Source organism: Xenopus laevis, chromosome 9_10S (genome assembly GCF_017654675.1).
Source record: "Xenopus laevis strain J_2021 chromosome 9_10S, Xenopus_laevis_v10.1, whole genome shotgun sequence".
Taxonomy (NCBI): domain Eukaryota; kingdom Metazoa; phylum Chordata; class Amphibia; order Anura; family Pipidae; genus Xenopus; species Xenopus laevis.
In genome coordinates this window covers 34419894-34436215 of record NC_054388.1, presented here as the reverse complement: position 1 = coordinate 34436215, position 16322 = coordinate 34419894, and the positions used below count along the sequence as shown (strand labels likewise).

General features: G+C 38.6%; 1 protein-coding gene across 3 annotated transcripts in view; it reads left to right on the top strand.

Annotated features, from left to right (window-relative positions):
* Positions 1–14979, top strand: part of arhgap40.S (Rho GTPase activating protein 40 S homeolog) — a 33832-nt gene extending 18853 nt beyond the window's left edge. For all 3 annotated transcript variants that reach the window (XM_041578350.1, XM_018238411.2, XM_018238412.2), the window contains exons 3-16: positions 3237–3382; positions 5629–5846; positions 5936–6008; positions 6639–6778; positions 6887–7052; positions 7269–7360; positions 7666–7743; positions 10029–10188; positions 10284–10366; positions 10955–11155; positions 11762–11899; positions 13365–13522; positions 14018–14067; positions 14296–14979. In XM_041578350.1, coding sequence (XP_041434284.1) covers positions 3237–3382; positions 5629–5846; positions 5936–6008; positions 6639–6778; positions 6887–7052; positions 7269–7360; positions 7666–7743; positions 10029–10188; positions 10284–10366; positions 10955–11155; positions 11762–11899; positions 13365–13522; positions 14018–14067; positions 14296–14411 — 1819 coding nt within the window. In that variant the 3' untranslated portion in view covers positions 14412–14979. The remainder of the gene's footprint in view (positions 1–3236; positions 3383–5628; positions 5847–5935; positions 6009–6638; positions 6779–6886; positions 7053–7268; positions 7361–7665; positions 7744–10028; positions 10189–10283; positions 10367–10954; positions 11156–11761; positions 11900–13364; positions 13523–14017; positions 14068–14295) is intronic.
* Positions 14980–16322: the final 1343 nt, after the last annotated feature.

Sequence of the window (16322 nt, the reverse complement as noted above, 5' to 3'; positions counted from 1 at the left end):
CATTTACACGCAACCCATTTCCTGTAGCGCATATAATTTGTGCAGAAAGATACAGGGTGATTTTAAATTTTAAACACACCTATGAAGCAGTGCCCGAGATGCCTGTGAATTAGAAGGAGGGTAGAGAAAAGTGTCCCTAAAATCTGGTTATTAGAGGAAGGGGGGTGGTAGAAAAAGTGGGGCAAATGCTGTGTTTTAATCAGAGTGAGCCACGTTACCTGGGACACCTTTTGGAGACAATGGTTTGATCAAGAAACATTAATGGGAAACAAGGGTGCCAATGTGAGCCAATGAAATGAAGAGGAATATCCAGGGTTAAATATAAAGGATGTGTGCTATTGTTCTTGGTATCTTGTGTTGTGTTTAGGTACCTTTTTGATTGAAGGACTGAGGTTGCAGAGTGCTTATTCCTAGATATAAATAACACAACAGAATTATACTGTACGTTTTTTTGAACAAAAAATATATACAGTCCGAGATATACATGGCAGAAAATGCCCCCAATGCCAGATATAACGGTGTTCGAGATACCAGCTGTACAGAACAATTATTTGTCTGCCCATTGCTCATGTCTTTTGGTCTTGCCTTTCCTTTATCTGAAAGAATTTTTTTTCCTCTAAACTAAACTCAAGACTAAACCCTCTTTGCTGTCCACCCTCCTAAGCATTAATGTAGAATTCTGTTATTCTCCTTCTAACAGCTTAATTCCTATAGTCATCTTTAGCTTCTCTTACATTTACCACTTAGGTCTGCAGTCTTCCAAAACACCTCTGGCCTGGCCTCTCGTCACCTTCATGATTTAGCAATCATAGGATTATGCTCCAGTAATTAACTCACTTTTCTGAGGTAACATTTTTCTCAGTTTTTGGGCCAAGCTGCACTCTTGCGATTTGGTTTAGCCCCACTTACCTGATAAAATGTTCACAGTAAATGAAATATGAATGGAGATTATCCTGATATAGTAACTATAATATCTAGGGTATCAGTCCACAGTTCACCTAGGTCTCATCATACTTGGCCTTAGTGTGGGGTTCCAGGAATATCTAAGAGTACACATAGCATTCACTGGAATTCTAACTCCAGCACACAGGGTGAATTCAAGATATATATATATATATATATATATATATATATATATATATATATATATATATTATATATATATATATATATATATATATATATATATATATATATATATATATATAAACAATGAGCCAAGATCTAGGGGGCACAACAGCATAGCAACCAAGAAAGAGCGGTGCTATCTGTAGGAGTCTAAAATTTAGACAACAGCATGCATGGCCAACAAGTTGTCATAGTGTGCCGTGAGTAGGGTTGCCACCTGGCCAGTATGCTGGCTGATCTCAATGTTGAATGGAAAAAAAGATATATATATATATATATATATATATATATATCTTTTTTCCATTCAACATTGAGATCAGCCAGCATACTGGCCAGGTGGCAACCCTACTCACGGCACACTATGACAACTTGTTGGCCATGCATGCTGTTGGTCTAAATTTTAGACTCCTACAGATAGCACCGCTCTTTCTTGGTTGCTATGCTGTTGTGCCCCCTAGATCTTGGCTCATTATTTATATATATATATATATATATATATATATATATATATATATATATATATATATATATATATATATATATATATATATATATATATATATATATATATATATATATATTCCCTATGATTATCTTTTTGCTTGCAAATGCAACATAAAATTGGTTTACAGCACCCTACCTGTTTATATTTACAGAGCTGTATGCATTTGCTTACTGTTTATTCATTCCTTCCTTTCTTTTCTGAGACTCTTTCAGTAGACTGACAGATGAATGGATGCATATATATACACACATATACAAAACAACATGCGTGGCATCTGTGGAATGTTTTTATGAAATGTTATTGTGCATTCACCTCTTGCACGCTGAGATGTTTTCTCTGTTGAACAATAATTTCTCTGGTATGCACAGTAAGTGACTGGAGTTCAGTGCTAGGTATCTGAAGCTGAATCCCATGCTAGCAGGAGTCCTAGGGCCTTGTGTCATTTTAAAGACCCATGTAAAACACGCTAAAACTGGCCTTGCAAGCTACAGATCCAGATTTCAATACCACCTGTATAAGGATTGAATAACAGGTGCAAAGCTTGTTCCAATTCTTGTGACCAAACAGCATGTACTAGTTTGATGATGCAAAGCAAATTTCTAGTTGCTATGACTACAAGACCTGGAGCATTTTAAGCAGAACAGTCTGAAATTGAGGAAATTTTATGGGTGGTAAATCCTAAAAAGCGGTTAGGGTTTTATCTGAATCTGGGGTAAGGGGAGGGGATTTCAGAACAACTGGGCATGGCTGGGCTGGACCCCAAGGGTGTAGGATGGTCCAGGGGACATGGCATGTTTAATACTCACACCACTACTCCCAACATGCCCTGCCAGATGTATATGTTTTCTGGGGGGGGGGGGGGCTAGGGAAATCAACAATAACAGTATGGTCAGCAAGGTTTAAAAACTAGAAATTTCCATCTTAAGTGATTAAAGGAGAACTAAATCTCAACCAAAGAAGTAGACTATAAATGATGTGCATTACGTTTTGGCCTTCTGTACCAGCCCAAGGCAACCACAGCCCTTTAGCAGTAAAGATCTGTGTCTCCAAAGATGCCCCAGTAGCTCCCCATCTTCTTTTCTGCTGATTCACTGCACATGCTCTGTGCTGCTGTCACTTACTGAGCTTAGGGACCCACTCACAATATACAGTACACATAGAATATAACTGTCACAATATAAGGCTGATTTGAAAATAATTAAGATTATTGGTACATGGCAGCTTAGAAACCAGTGCAATTAGCATCAACATTTAATAATCAGCCTTGTAGCATCAGTTTATATTACAGGCCAACCTCATTTTCTGCTTGATAATTTGCATTGATTCCTAAGCTTCTCAACAGCTGCTCAGAGCCCACTGAGCATGTGAGTGTCGCAGCAATTTTCCAAGATGGTGACAAGTTTGAAGTCCTGGATCATTGCTGCTATTAAGAAGCTGAAACTATAGGCTGGTGCAATTTCAGTATATACAGTAACAGTATGAAATTTTTAGCCACATTCATTTTAAGGGTTTAGTTCTCCTTTAATGAGCACTGTGCTTATTAATGTCCCTGTCTCCTCGATAGTTTATCCTCCTCTCTGACCCCAGTTCTCTTCCCCCACAGCCCCCAGTCTTACGCCTGCAAAATGAGTCAGTTGTCAGCGATTCCTGCCTCCATGAGTGACTTCTGGCTGGAGGTGGAACACATCAAACAGACACGGGGGTCAGATGTGGAAGAATGCAACTCCTCCGATTCTGGAATCACAGAAGGTAGGCCATCTTCCAATGACCAGTTGATTGATGTATTTTTTTTAAATTAATGAGCAACTAATAGACCATTTAATTTTATTTTGTCTTTGAGACTAGGCCTGCCAGCAACATCTTTAGCACTCAAGTCTCCAACTGCAATCCTCTGGCAGCATTTTATTACCCCTTGGCCACAGTGCCATCATAGTGTACAGAATACTTGTGCACATATACAGAGGTGTGTATATTCGCACTGTATATGCAAATTGAAGACTTGGAGACGAGGCAGCTTGGTTAGGAGGTGGACTCCTAGCTGTCCTATAGGACAAATGTGATTGAACCTAACTCCTTTCAGTGTCCACAAGAGGAGGATGGGTCCCGATAATGATCTGTGGATCAGTGCATACTTAAAATAATAAAATACCAATAACATTTTGCTAACAATCTGGAATAGCTTCAAGCTATGTCATCTTGCTTTAAGGTCTTTAGATTTCAGTTTTTATCTTATTTCAAATTGCATTCTTAAATATATCTGCTTGTAAGCCTGATAGTTTCACCCACATTAAATCCATTGTCACATTATCCCTGGATGTCAAAATCACATGTGTGGAAGGTTGTACTCGGTGATTCTCTATGGAATATTTATCTTATTCTAAGCTCTGGACCCATTACTGAGTGTGATGGTGCCACTGCTGGTGAATTGAGAGCCATGCTTCGGAAATGTACTTAGCTTCTATTAACCCTTGGTATAAGAATATATTTCTATTGACATGAACGTACCAATGTGCCAGCACATTATTTTCTGTGTGTCCAAGTTTCCTTTTCCATTGATCTATGCCATGACAGGTGTCTGGCAATGTGATGTTGATATAAAGATCATTTAAAATACTTAAAGAATTAAATTATACAGTCATAATAAATTAAAAACCATCCTATTTCTCTCAAACTAGCCTACCCTCCTTGTACAATAAAATCCAAGTGTTCTTCTAAGACGTGCACTTCTTTGCATGGTCACCAGATGGCGAACAAATACTGTAGACTGGTTAGTTTGTAAAGTATTTTGTCATGTCAGAGAGCCAGGGTCACATAGGAAATATGACCAGGCTCTAACATATTCCTTTCCTGAACATACTGTACCTGATTGTGACATTTATTGGTTATAGTATATTTATTGTTTGAACTAGGAGAAGGTGGGGTGTTTGTATACACTCTATGGAACTGCTACATTTTCCTCTGCAAATTATTTGCCATTAGATAAGGAGAAGGAGTTTGGCATCTCCCAGTTATGCAGAGAAGGAATATTCTGTGCATACAATATGCTCAAACCTCATACTGTTGGAATCCGTAAGTCTTCTCCCACCTTTACTTATATTTACAGATAATAAGAGAAGGAATATTCTGTTCACACAATAACCATTGACCCCCATACTCTACTGTTTATAGGAAACAATATCACAGCTATCAAATAACAAATACAAATGCATACATAAGGATTCTTCTATGTACACTGTAAGCCAAGTTAAAGGGATTCAGTCATGGTTTTTATGGTGTCGTTTTTATTTCTAAATTACACTGTTTATGTTACAATTAATCCACTCTACCATGCAAAATTTAATTCCTGAATAAACATGTGTATTTTTTTTATTTGTAATATTGGTGTGTAGGCAGCCATCTCAGGTCATTTTGCCTGGTCATGTGCTTTCAGAAAGTGCCAGCAGTTTAGGATGGAATTGCTTTTTGGCAGGCTGTTGTTTTTCCTTCTCAATGTAACTGAATGTGTCTCAGTGGGACCTGGATTTTACTATTGAGTGCTGTTCTTAGATCTACCAGGCAGCTGTTATCTTGTGTTAGGGAGCTGCTATCTGTTTACCTTCCCACTGTTCTGTTGTTAGGATGTAGGGTGGGAAGGGGAGGGGGTGATATCACTCCAACTTGCAGTACAGCCGTAAAGTATGACTGAAGTTTATCAGAACACAGAAGTCACATGACTGGGGGCAGCTAGAAAACTGACTATGTCTAGCCGCATATCAGATTTCAAAATTAAATATAAAAAAATCAGTTTGCTCTTTTGAGAAATTAATTTCAGTGCAGAATTCTGCTGGAGCAGCACTATTAACTGATGCATTTTGAAAAAAAAAACATGCTTTCCCATGACAGTATCCCTCTAATGGGTATACAGTATTTCCCCTTCAAGTCTGTATTGTACAGCAGGGTCGGGTAATCTGCTGGACATACTTCAATAAGCTGTGCTTTGTATATTTATGTCCTAGATGGTGAGGCAGAGGCAGCCTGGCTGCAGGACACTGGTCTCTCCACTCTCATTTGTGACCAGTCCCCCCTGGAGAATAACATCATAATGTCCACCTTGACCCAAACTCAGGCTGCGGCAGTCCGGCGTCGACTGGATACGTACAGCTACTCCCTCAGGAAACGTTGGAAACACCAGGCCCGGGATGTCAGAGATGTGTTCACTGGAAAGGGCATGGCGGTAGGTACATGGGCTTCATTCATTTGATGGAGATAAACTTCCTTTATAGAATGCAAGCTCATGTTATTTTCTGTTTCTTGTATCCATAGGATGGCTTCTTCAAGAAGAATGGGAAAATGCAGACATTTGATCCAACACAAGCTCTTGGAAAGGTCTCAACAGGTAACAGGCTTTCTCCCACTTTTTTATAAGTAATATCTTAATTCACTTATCAATTCATTGATTCACATAACAGATGAGACAACATGATACTTAAACCCAACCCAATGGGGGTCATTTACTTTTCCCATGGGCAGAAGGGGCACAGATTTGTCAAATCACATGACAAAGGAAGGATAAGATTAAGATAGGGACATATAGTGAAGAAAGCAGAAGGATGAGCAAAGGGGAATGGTATTGTATGGACAGGTAAAATAAAGGAATGTTTTAGTGGCATCACGTGAAAAGGAGGATGGGAGAGGAATCCCCTGCAGTAGACTATACCATCTCACTGTTAAATCAACCTGTTCAACTGCCATAATGGATAGCATTCTAACAAATGGTAATTATATAAGGAATAATTTATGGTCCCCCTATTATAAAATATAAGGATAGAATAAGTCATTGAGATGTATAAATTGTAATAATTAGTCGAGCTATCCTTCCAATAAGTATCTAATGAAAAACAGTCCAGTGCCACTGTACAACCAACTAAACTGCAATGTCTTTGATGTTTGCATTTTACTCCCACCCCATTTCAGATACATGCACATGGATTCCCCTTTGTAATATGAGCATTTCTGTCCCTTGCAGTGCCATATATGGGGTCAGAGAGCCAGCACCGCCTTTCCGGGGGTGCCAATATTTTAGATACCAATGTGGCATATTCAGAGCAGGCGGCTACAAAGCAAAAAGAGGAGCAAGCAAGTGTACAGGATGCAGGAACCTTTCCAGTGAGTATCACCTTAAACACCAACCCATTCACAGTCTTTGCTCATTGGTTGAGTAGACTGGAAGTGGCTTCCCTTTATGAAAGCAGTCACTTTTTTCTCTGCTTCCAGAAATTCCAGCTCAATAAAGGGAGACTAGGAACAACCCATGTGTCTGACCTCACCCCCTCTGATATGAAGCAGGTACCTGCTTTGGCCCTCATTGAGTTGACAGCTCTGTGTGACATCTTGGACTTAGAACTGAAGAGGAACAAGGTCCAAAAGCGCAAGTCTGGTGGTGGGTTCCCAACTATGTTAATTATTTGGTTACTAACCCTTTACCCTATTGTGTTTATTTACCAGGACCTTTCTCTCCTTGTGTTCTTCTCTATGTCCTTGGTCTTTGTGTCTCATTCTTTCTCATCCCTTCCTGAAGTAGCTACATCAAGAGGACCTGGACCAGACCTTATTTTTAGGTGCCAGATTTGTAAAATCTTTTTTGTTTTTTCCCTAGAGAGCCACCTGTTTGGAGTAGCACTTCCTAGTCTACTGATTCAGGACCAGAAGCTGGTGCCCGACACAACAGTTCCACTCATCCTACAAGCGGTGAGATTGCAGGGCATTATATGGGATTAAACAATTTTTGGGTCTAATCTAATGAGATTAGAGATCTCATTGGAAGCAAATAACTTTTGGGTGGCGTTCAACCTTTGTATCATCTCAATACAAACTTCATATGACCTGGGCTCATGAAGTCATTTCATACAGACACAAATACAGGTTATGTTTCCCCACTTACATATAGATCAGAGGTGGAAAGAACAGCCTACTGATGGTTTTCCATGGAATGATCCTACCTTACCCCCACTTTTGTTTCCAACTACACTTATGTCTTCCTTCCTTTCCTTCAGATCTTTACATGCATAGAGAAGAATGGTATGGACATCCAGGGAATTCTGAGAATCTCTGGCTCACAAGCTCGGATCAAGGTAACTTCACTCATCCATCACTGCCCTACATACAGCAAACTTCTAATATATAGCTTGTCTCAGCTCTTTTTACACATTTGGATTTTCACACATAATCATTTTCAGAAGATTTCCCATTACCCTGCAATGCACTTTATAGCTAATCAATAGAGCCTTTACTGTAAAGCATTGCACATTTCCTTCAGAAATGTCATTCATGTGCACACTGCACTGTGTCCAACAAATGGCCAGCACCATATGGTTTAAGGGAGTGTAAACAACAAAATATATAAAGGGCATATAGTGTGGTATGTTGTAAAACAATCAGTTCACCCTTTGTGACAAATAAATTGTATGTGTCCTGAAACCATTTGGGTTAAGTTACCCTTTAAACCCCTATAGAGGACAAGGAGGCATTATAATACGAGGGCTTCAATCATGCAGTTTCATATCAGACAGCACCAGATTACAGTTTTTCAAATGCGTATCAGTATATTAACTTGCTTCCCACATGGATCCATAGCAGCAAACTATCAATGGATTAAGACAGAGGTGCATCACCCATAGCATCATTTTTTTTTTTAATGTTTATAAGATCATAAAAGTAATGCACTGCGCTTTAAAACAATTTTAAATTTGCTTCAGAAACTCTACTATAGTTTATAAAAACAAGCTACTGTGTAGCCACAAGGGCAGCCATTCAACTCAGAAAAAGGAGATACAGGACAGGATATACAGCAGATTACAGATAAACCCTGTAGCATACGATGGGTTTCTTCAGAATTTATCTGTTATCTACTGTGTATCCTGTGCTTGACTGGCTGCCCCATGGCTAAACAGCAGCTCATTAACATAACCTATAGCAGTGATTCTGAAACAAATATACCTGTTTTGCTAGTGCAGGACAACAGAACATTTTAGTATCATTCCATTTAAACACTTTCATGTGTTGGTGTTACTGTTCCTTTAAGCAGTTTAGTCAATTATAAAACCCTAATTTTCTGCCCCATTGAAGGATTTTATACACCCTTCTAGTAAGTACTAATACTTTTATATATTACATGGTGGGTATATGCTTATCATCATAGATAACTAATTAATTAATAAACTAATAAATATATACCCATCCTTAAAAGCAATGAGTTAAATACAGATTAAAAACAAGTTGATCAAATGCAAACAGATAAAGTTGACAATGTATATATGAGTCAATCAGATACAGATTATAGATAATGCAGATTTTAAATGTTATTCAAATGCAGATCAAAAATAAGTTAATCAAATGTAACAATGAATGTTTAAAAAAAAAATAGGTACATAAATCTTAAGAGATTAGTTTTTAAAAAAATAAAGAATTCTCCTATAAAAATGCCCTTAGGTTTAAATTGGTATTTAAAACTTTTGGATTTATAGTTTGCATATTGAATATTTAGCGACTCTCATCTTGTATAGTGGATCTAATTAGATTCCCCCTTCCAATTTGGTGTCACTATTGATTGATATACCCCAAAATTTCAACCCCTGCTGGTTTTTACCATGTGCGTGTTTAAAATGTTTTGATACACTATGATTTTCATCCCTTTTATTATCTTGCTTATATGCTCATTTATCCTTTCAATCAAATTCCTGTTAGTTTTGCCTATATAGTGTAGCCCGCACGGGCACTTTAAACAATATATCAGTTTCATTCTTGTACATTTGATACGGTTTTATTTTAAATTCCTTATTTTTTACATTTGATTTAAAATTCTTTTTGTCTGTGGAATATTAGCAACCATTGTATCAATTCTACCAGCTGCCTTTAATCAAACTCAGGGATTCTGCTCAGCAGGGACAAAGATAAGAAATGTATCAACTAAATGTATCAATTTAGAACAGTTACAGAGTCGACGACCCCCTCCCAGAGCTGCTTTAGGTAAAAAAATTTAATTTTACACTGCAGTATCAAAAAAAGATCACAAATAGAAATATAAAGAAATAGAAGTAATTACAAAAAGTCTTTATTTCTGGTGAACTATCTGAAAACAACTAAACTGGAAAAAAGTGTTTAAAGGGGAAAACCCCCTTTAAAATGAATTTGTCCATCCTTGATGTAAATTTCCAAATTCAGGAAACTCACATTAGTTCGGCAATAATATATGAGTGAATTCCAAATTCACTCTAGTCCTCTAGGGAGGACTGTTGATGCCCACCTTGGAAAATGACATTTTAGCAAAACATAAAACTGGCTCTTGATAAATCACAAAAGTGAACCCAATGTCGACCATTATGTACTGTAATTATACATGGTTCATATTGTTCCAAAGAATCTACAGCAGCGGCTGGAGAAAGATTTCTATGATGGCCTCTTCTCATGGGATGATGTCCATCCGCACGATGCCTCTGGACTCCTCAAACTGTTCTTGCGAGAGCTGCCAGCCCCTTTACTCACCACCCAGAACCTCCCAGCATTCATAGCAGTGCAGAGTAAGTACAGTTAGCCAGCAGACACAGGTTATGTTACAGGGCATAGGACTATATACTGTATGCTTAAAGGTTTCTCCTCCTCTTATTAATACCAGACATTCCAGACCTGAATCAGAGACTCCAAGCACTAAACCTACTCATCCTCATCCTCCCAGAGCCAAACCGTTCTACTTTAAAGGTAAAAAGTCACTGTATACATGGCTAATGTGTATAATTCTGATATACTGCTGCTCTACTATAGTGCTGTAGCAAACCTAAATGTTAATGGGAGTCTGTCATACAGTGGACTTGTAAAATCTATCCTGTTTTTGTTACATGCTCAAGCATGCTTGAGAAAGGGGTCACGCCCAAAACGTTGCATCCGCAATAAACGAGCAAGGTTATACCTGCTAGCAGTACCCATGTTGTGCCGGTGTGTTCTGTTTGGTGGGCTTTAATCCCAGAACTTGTTTGTACCTGTTGGTGCTGCAGCACAAAGTATGAGCAGCAGGGTCAAAACTGGGCATAGACAGCAGAAGCACATGCCACATGTGAGGTTTTGCTGTTGTGTGGGAGTTCTTGGAGGCTGCAGCCACCGACAAACTAATAAGCCTACTTCCTTGAAGGGAATTAAACCTTTTCCAGCTGTAGTTTTAATCATTTTTGGAAGATGCATATACTACTGTACCAATCTCTAACTAATATTTGTCCTGCTTTGAGTCTACCCTCCCCCTTTTTTTGGTCAGGTCCAGTATTCAAACTCCTCTCTTTCTCCTTCTATCCACAGGCACTACTGGAATTCCTGCAGAAAGTGGCTGCAAGAGAGAAAACAAATCTCATGTCTCTCTGGAATGTTTCCACCATTTTGGCACCTAACTTATTTCTCTATCATGGTGGAAAGAATCTTGAAAAAGGGGAGAAGCAGCTAGCGGAGGGGACGGCTGCTTTAATGATGGCTATGGTGCATTACCAGGACCTTCTGTGGACAGTAAGTACAGCAGTACACATCCCTGTTTAACATGAGCCAACTAAATAAGATGTTATGGTGAAATGTGTTTTTATACATTTTAATTAGTTATAATAAACTACTTGTTCATTACTAGTGTCAATGGCTTACAGACAGGGAGGGGTTAGTATACCATAGAAACCCCCATAATATGGGGTTGTTCACCTTCAAATTAAGTTTTAGTATAATGCAGAGCGCAATATTCTGACACCATTTACAATTAGTTTTCATCTTTTATTGTTTGTGGTTTGTAGCTTTTTATTTAGCACTCTGTTTCAGCACTCTAGTTGCTATGGTCCAAATTACTCTAGCAACCATGCATTGCTTTGAATAGGAATACTAGAGGGTCTACATAGAAAGACGAGTAATAAAAAGTAGCAATAACAAAAAAATTGTTTTTAGATGGGGTCAGTGAAATCTGGAAAGAGTCAAAAGAAGAAGGCAAATAATTCAGAAACGATAAAAAAAATGAAGGCCAATTAAAAAGTTGCTTAAACTTAGTCATTCAGCCAGCTGAAACACTCCTGACTTTTTTTTTAAAACAATAGACAGAAAACATGCATTAGCTCATATTCTGTTCCTTCTCAGGTTCCCACTTTTCTAGTGTCCCAAGTACGCAAACTGAATGAAAGCAGTGCTAAGAGGTCCTTCCGTGATCGCAGACTGAGGAATTTCCTGCGTAAAATCCACACCGATAAGGAGAGATCGGAGAATAGCCAGACTGAGGTATGCTTTTTTGGAAAAATGCTGTATAGGAGTCCAGACACTCTGTCAAGGAATGGGTTACTGGTAAACTCATTTTTCAAATACGTTAAGTTGGTGGTGCCACTCCATTAAAGGAACAGTAACACCACAAAATTAAAGTGTCTTAAAGTAATGAAAATATAATGTACTGTTGCTTTGCACTGGTAAAACTAGTGTGTTTGCTTCAGAAACACTACTATACTTTATATAAACAATCCACTGTGTAGCATTAGGGGCAGCCAATCAAAGCTGAAAAGGAGAAAAGGCACAGGATACACAGCAGATAACAGATAAGCTCTCTTGTATATAATGGGATTCTTCAGAACTTATCTGTTATCTATGTATCATGTGCTTGAATGGCTGACCCCATGGCTACACAACAGCTTATTTATATAAAATATAGTAGTGTTTCTGAAGCAAACATGGTGCCACTCCATTAAAGGAACAGTAAAACCACAAAATTAGTGTCTTAAAGTAATGAAAATATAATGTACTGTTGCGTTGCACTGGTAAAACTAGTGTGTTTGCTTCAGAAACACTACTATACTTTATATAAACAATCCACTGTGTAGCATTAGGGGCAGCCAATCAAAGCTGAAAAGTAGAAAAGGCACAGGATACACAACAGATAACAGATAAGCTCTCTACAATGGGATTCTTCAGAACTTATCTGTTATCTATGTATCATGTGCTTGAATGGCTGACCCCATGGCTACACAACAGCTTATTTATATAAAATATAGTAGTGTTTCTGAAGCAAACATGGTGCCACTCCATTAAAGGAACAGTAAAACCACAAAATTAAAGTGTCTTAAAGTAATGAAAATATAATGTACTGTTGCGTTGCACTGGTAAAACTAGTGTGTTTGCTTCAGAAACACTACTATACTTTATATAAACAATCCACTGTGTAGCATTAGGGGCAGCCAATCAAAGCTGAAAAGTAGAAAAGGCACAGGATACACAACAGATAACAGATAAGCTCTCTACAATGGGATTCTTCAGAACTTATCTGTTATCTACTGTGTATCCTGTGCTTGAATGGCTGCCCCCATGGCTACACAACAGCTTATTTATATAAAATATAGTAGTGTTTCTGAAGCAAACATGCCAGTTTTACCAGTGCAGGGCAACAGTACATTATATTGCCATTCCTTTAAAACACATAATTTTTTGATGTTTCTCTTTTTTTAAGACCACATGCAGGTGAAATACATGGAATCCCCATTCCAAGAGTGAACCTGCCACGGGTCTTTTGTCTTGATATCCCCTTTCCATAATGTTCTGCCCATGAGGTGTCAGTGTACTGAAGTGTATTGATGGCACTTTTTACTTATGATGAACTATAGCACCGCACTAATGTCAGTTAAGATATAAGTAACACATGCCAGCTGTTGCGTCACCATTGACTCTTGGACACTGAAATTGTCTTCTTGCTTCCACCCAGCTTTGTAGACAGGTGAAGGTCCAACCGACCCTTTGGCTGAAAGAGACCTTGGCTGTTCAGGTTGATGGAGAGACTCGAGCATCAGATGTCTTTCAACAGCTAAAAAAGCAGGGACAGAGGGGCTGGGATGTGGCTAGCACTGTGGGCTTCCTTAGAAGGTACCTTATATATCTGTATATAGTGTCTGACACAATTTTAAGGTCACTATCCTCCCAATACATATGTTGTGCCTTAACATCACAATGATTTCAATTATTCATTTGTTTTATCATTTTTATTTTTAAAGTGTAGCTGTCTTCCCAAAATAATTATAATGCTCATTTCTATAATACTGTTTTTTGTATATTTAACTTTATGTATATTAAATAATGCATTTTTTGCAGCTAGTCACTTATTAGTTGTTATGGATTGCATTACAATTGCAAAGAACCACCAAAAATGGCAGCTAACTTCCCCTAGAGATACATCATTTGTAATCTACACTGATGGCTGATAAAACTACTTGTATTGTATAAAGCAGGGCATCACCATATCTGTGGTCATTGGCTGCAATCCCAAGGCTATTTTTGTTATTGGTTTTGTACTATATCCTTCTTCTACTTTTCTCTAACAAGGTGAATTTGGTTTTTATTTTGTTTTGTATTTATTTTCAGCTCCTCTGAGTACCCAAACCTGGCACTGTTTGAAGTAGGAGGGAATCTCTGTAAGTATGATGAGCTCAATCCTTGGGTGCGCATATAGAAATACAGGCCTGATGTGGTATATTGGTGCTTGTAAGTCCCCAGAATTAATTTTAACTGGGCTAAATCAACCCCAATTATGGCCTACCAATCTTAGATTTGGACGGCCTTGTATTGTGGTCCCTCGAGTTCATTGCTGTGTATGCTGAAATGACCCAAATACCTGTTTGTCTGGCCTTATTTCTTTCTAGGTGAACACCGTCTGGATCCTGACACCTACTTAATGGACCTGTACAACATAAACCCAAATGCAGAATGGGTGATCAAGCCTAGTAGTTCATCCTTGCCTTCAAACAGGGCAGTATGATTGGTTGACACAACACTGGACTTGCCAGTAATCCCAGGCTGGATGTAATAGAATTGATCAATTTTGTATTGACTGTTGCTGGATTCTAGTCCACATTTTAGCCATGAGGCTGGGGGGGGGGGAAATAAAAATGCACTCATAGGCCTCAGATGTCAAGCATCATTTTAACATGGACTGCTTCTCAAAGCATTTTGCTCTGGTATCCTCACTGTTGGCTTTTTTCTTGGGTCGATTGTTGCACTTTGTGTTGGACCTCACTAAGGATCCCTGGGTCAAGGGAACACGTCCATGCACCCGCTTTAGTTGTAAGAACCGCTGTGATATTATTATATGTGGTTTCTGTGCTGGAATAAAAGGAAGATATTCCTTGTCATTGCCAAGAGAGGGCATTAGAGTACCCAACAACCAGGCTTGAAAACCCTGGCTAATATACTGTACCTCTGCTGCTCTGCAGGTATGAAATGCTTCTTTTCTGAAAGAAAAGTGTTTTGTGATTTATTTAAAACATTCATAATAAAACCCTAAAAAGATACATCAGGCATTTTTTTTACTCTTTTACTGTGAGCAGTCTTGCAAATATTTAAGTTGCATTCTGGGAGTTGTAGTACAACACCACCTAGAAGTGTCTGACTTATATCTGATTGTAGCGTGTGCAGTAGGACTGGGTTTTTTTGCAGTAAGAAATGGATTTGCTTCCCTAAAGCGACGGTACTAGTAGATACATTAGATGGTTTTAAGAAAGGGTAGGAAGCCTTTAAAGCAAGAGAAGAAATCCAAGTCTACTGGCATTGAATTGGTTCATCTACAGACTGATGTCAGGAAAGAATATACAGTATGTTGGGTTTTTTTTTACTTAATGCTGGATTTCGATGGTTTTTTTTTTTTTAATTTTTACTACATTGTAGCTATTCAACATCCCATAGTAGTCTGGGTTTCCCCTTTCTACAAATGAGATGATTGTGTTTCTTTGGTTGCGGCCGGCAGCTGTGCACAACTCCTGCTAAATTGCAGCAATTATCAAATCAGTTAGACCCTCAGCCACTACAGAACAAAAGCATTTGATGGGGGGGTTATTATATCAAGGAGAAGAGGGGGTACTGCAGGTGCGTGTGTAACCCTTTCCTGACCGCTCAGCATTGAGTTTCCAGATTTTGCAGCATGGCTTGTTTTATAGCTGGACTTTGGGCTGGAGGCACCAGCTGCACCAATGATAAAATTCACCGCTTCATTTCACAGACGTTAGAGCAGAAATAAAGGTGATTGATAGATTTGCCCGGCCAAGGCTGGAGCTAGTTATCCGCTTCAAGTGTCTCAGTAGCAATAATGCATTCATTTTTTCGTTTGTATGTGTGTGTATGTATATGTATGTATATGTATATGTATATGTATATGTATATGTATATGTATATGTGTATATATGTATATATATATATATATATATATATATATATATATATATTCCCACTGTATTTCTGTGGAGAAGCATCTCTCCGTTCATTCTTGTTGCACTGAAACGCACTCTCGCCGCCTGCCATTTTGAGTGAGCACTACATGTGTCGGACATTTTGTCCCCCTGCTTTCCCAGCGCTTGTCACCTTGTGTCGCACTCCCTCCTTTTCCAACTCAGTCGCCTGACACAGCCAAAGGCTTTTCTGAGTGTAGTTGGGACTGTGACACACAGTCACATGCTTGAGCCTTGATTAGCCCTTCACTCTCCTTCTAGCCCATTCAGCCGTGGAATTAATGGCGATGCGTTATCTGTACAGTGCAGGCCGCACGGTTGCCAGGCAACCCAGAATGGGCTTATCCAAAATAACCCATCCCTCCCCTAAAATATGCTTTAGGATTCTTTCCTTGTCTGACAGAAACTAAATATTTATCTGCAATGGGATATGATGTTTAATGAGTGTT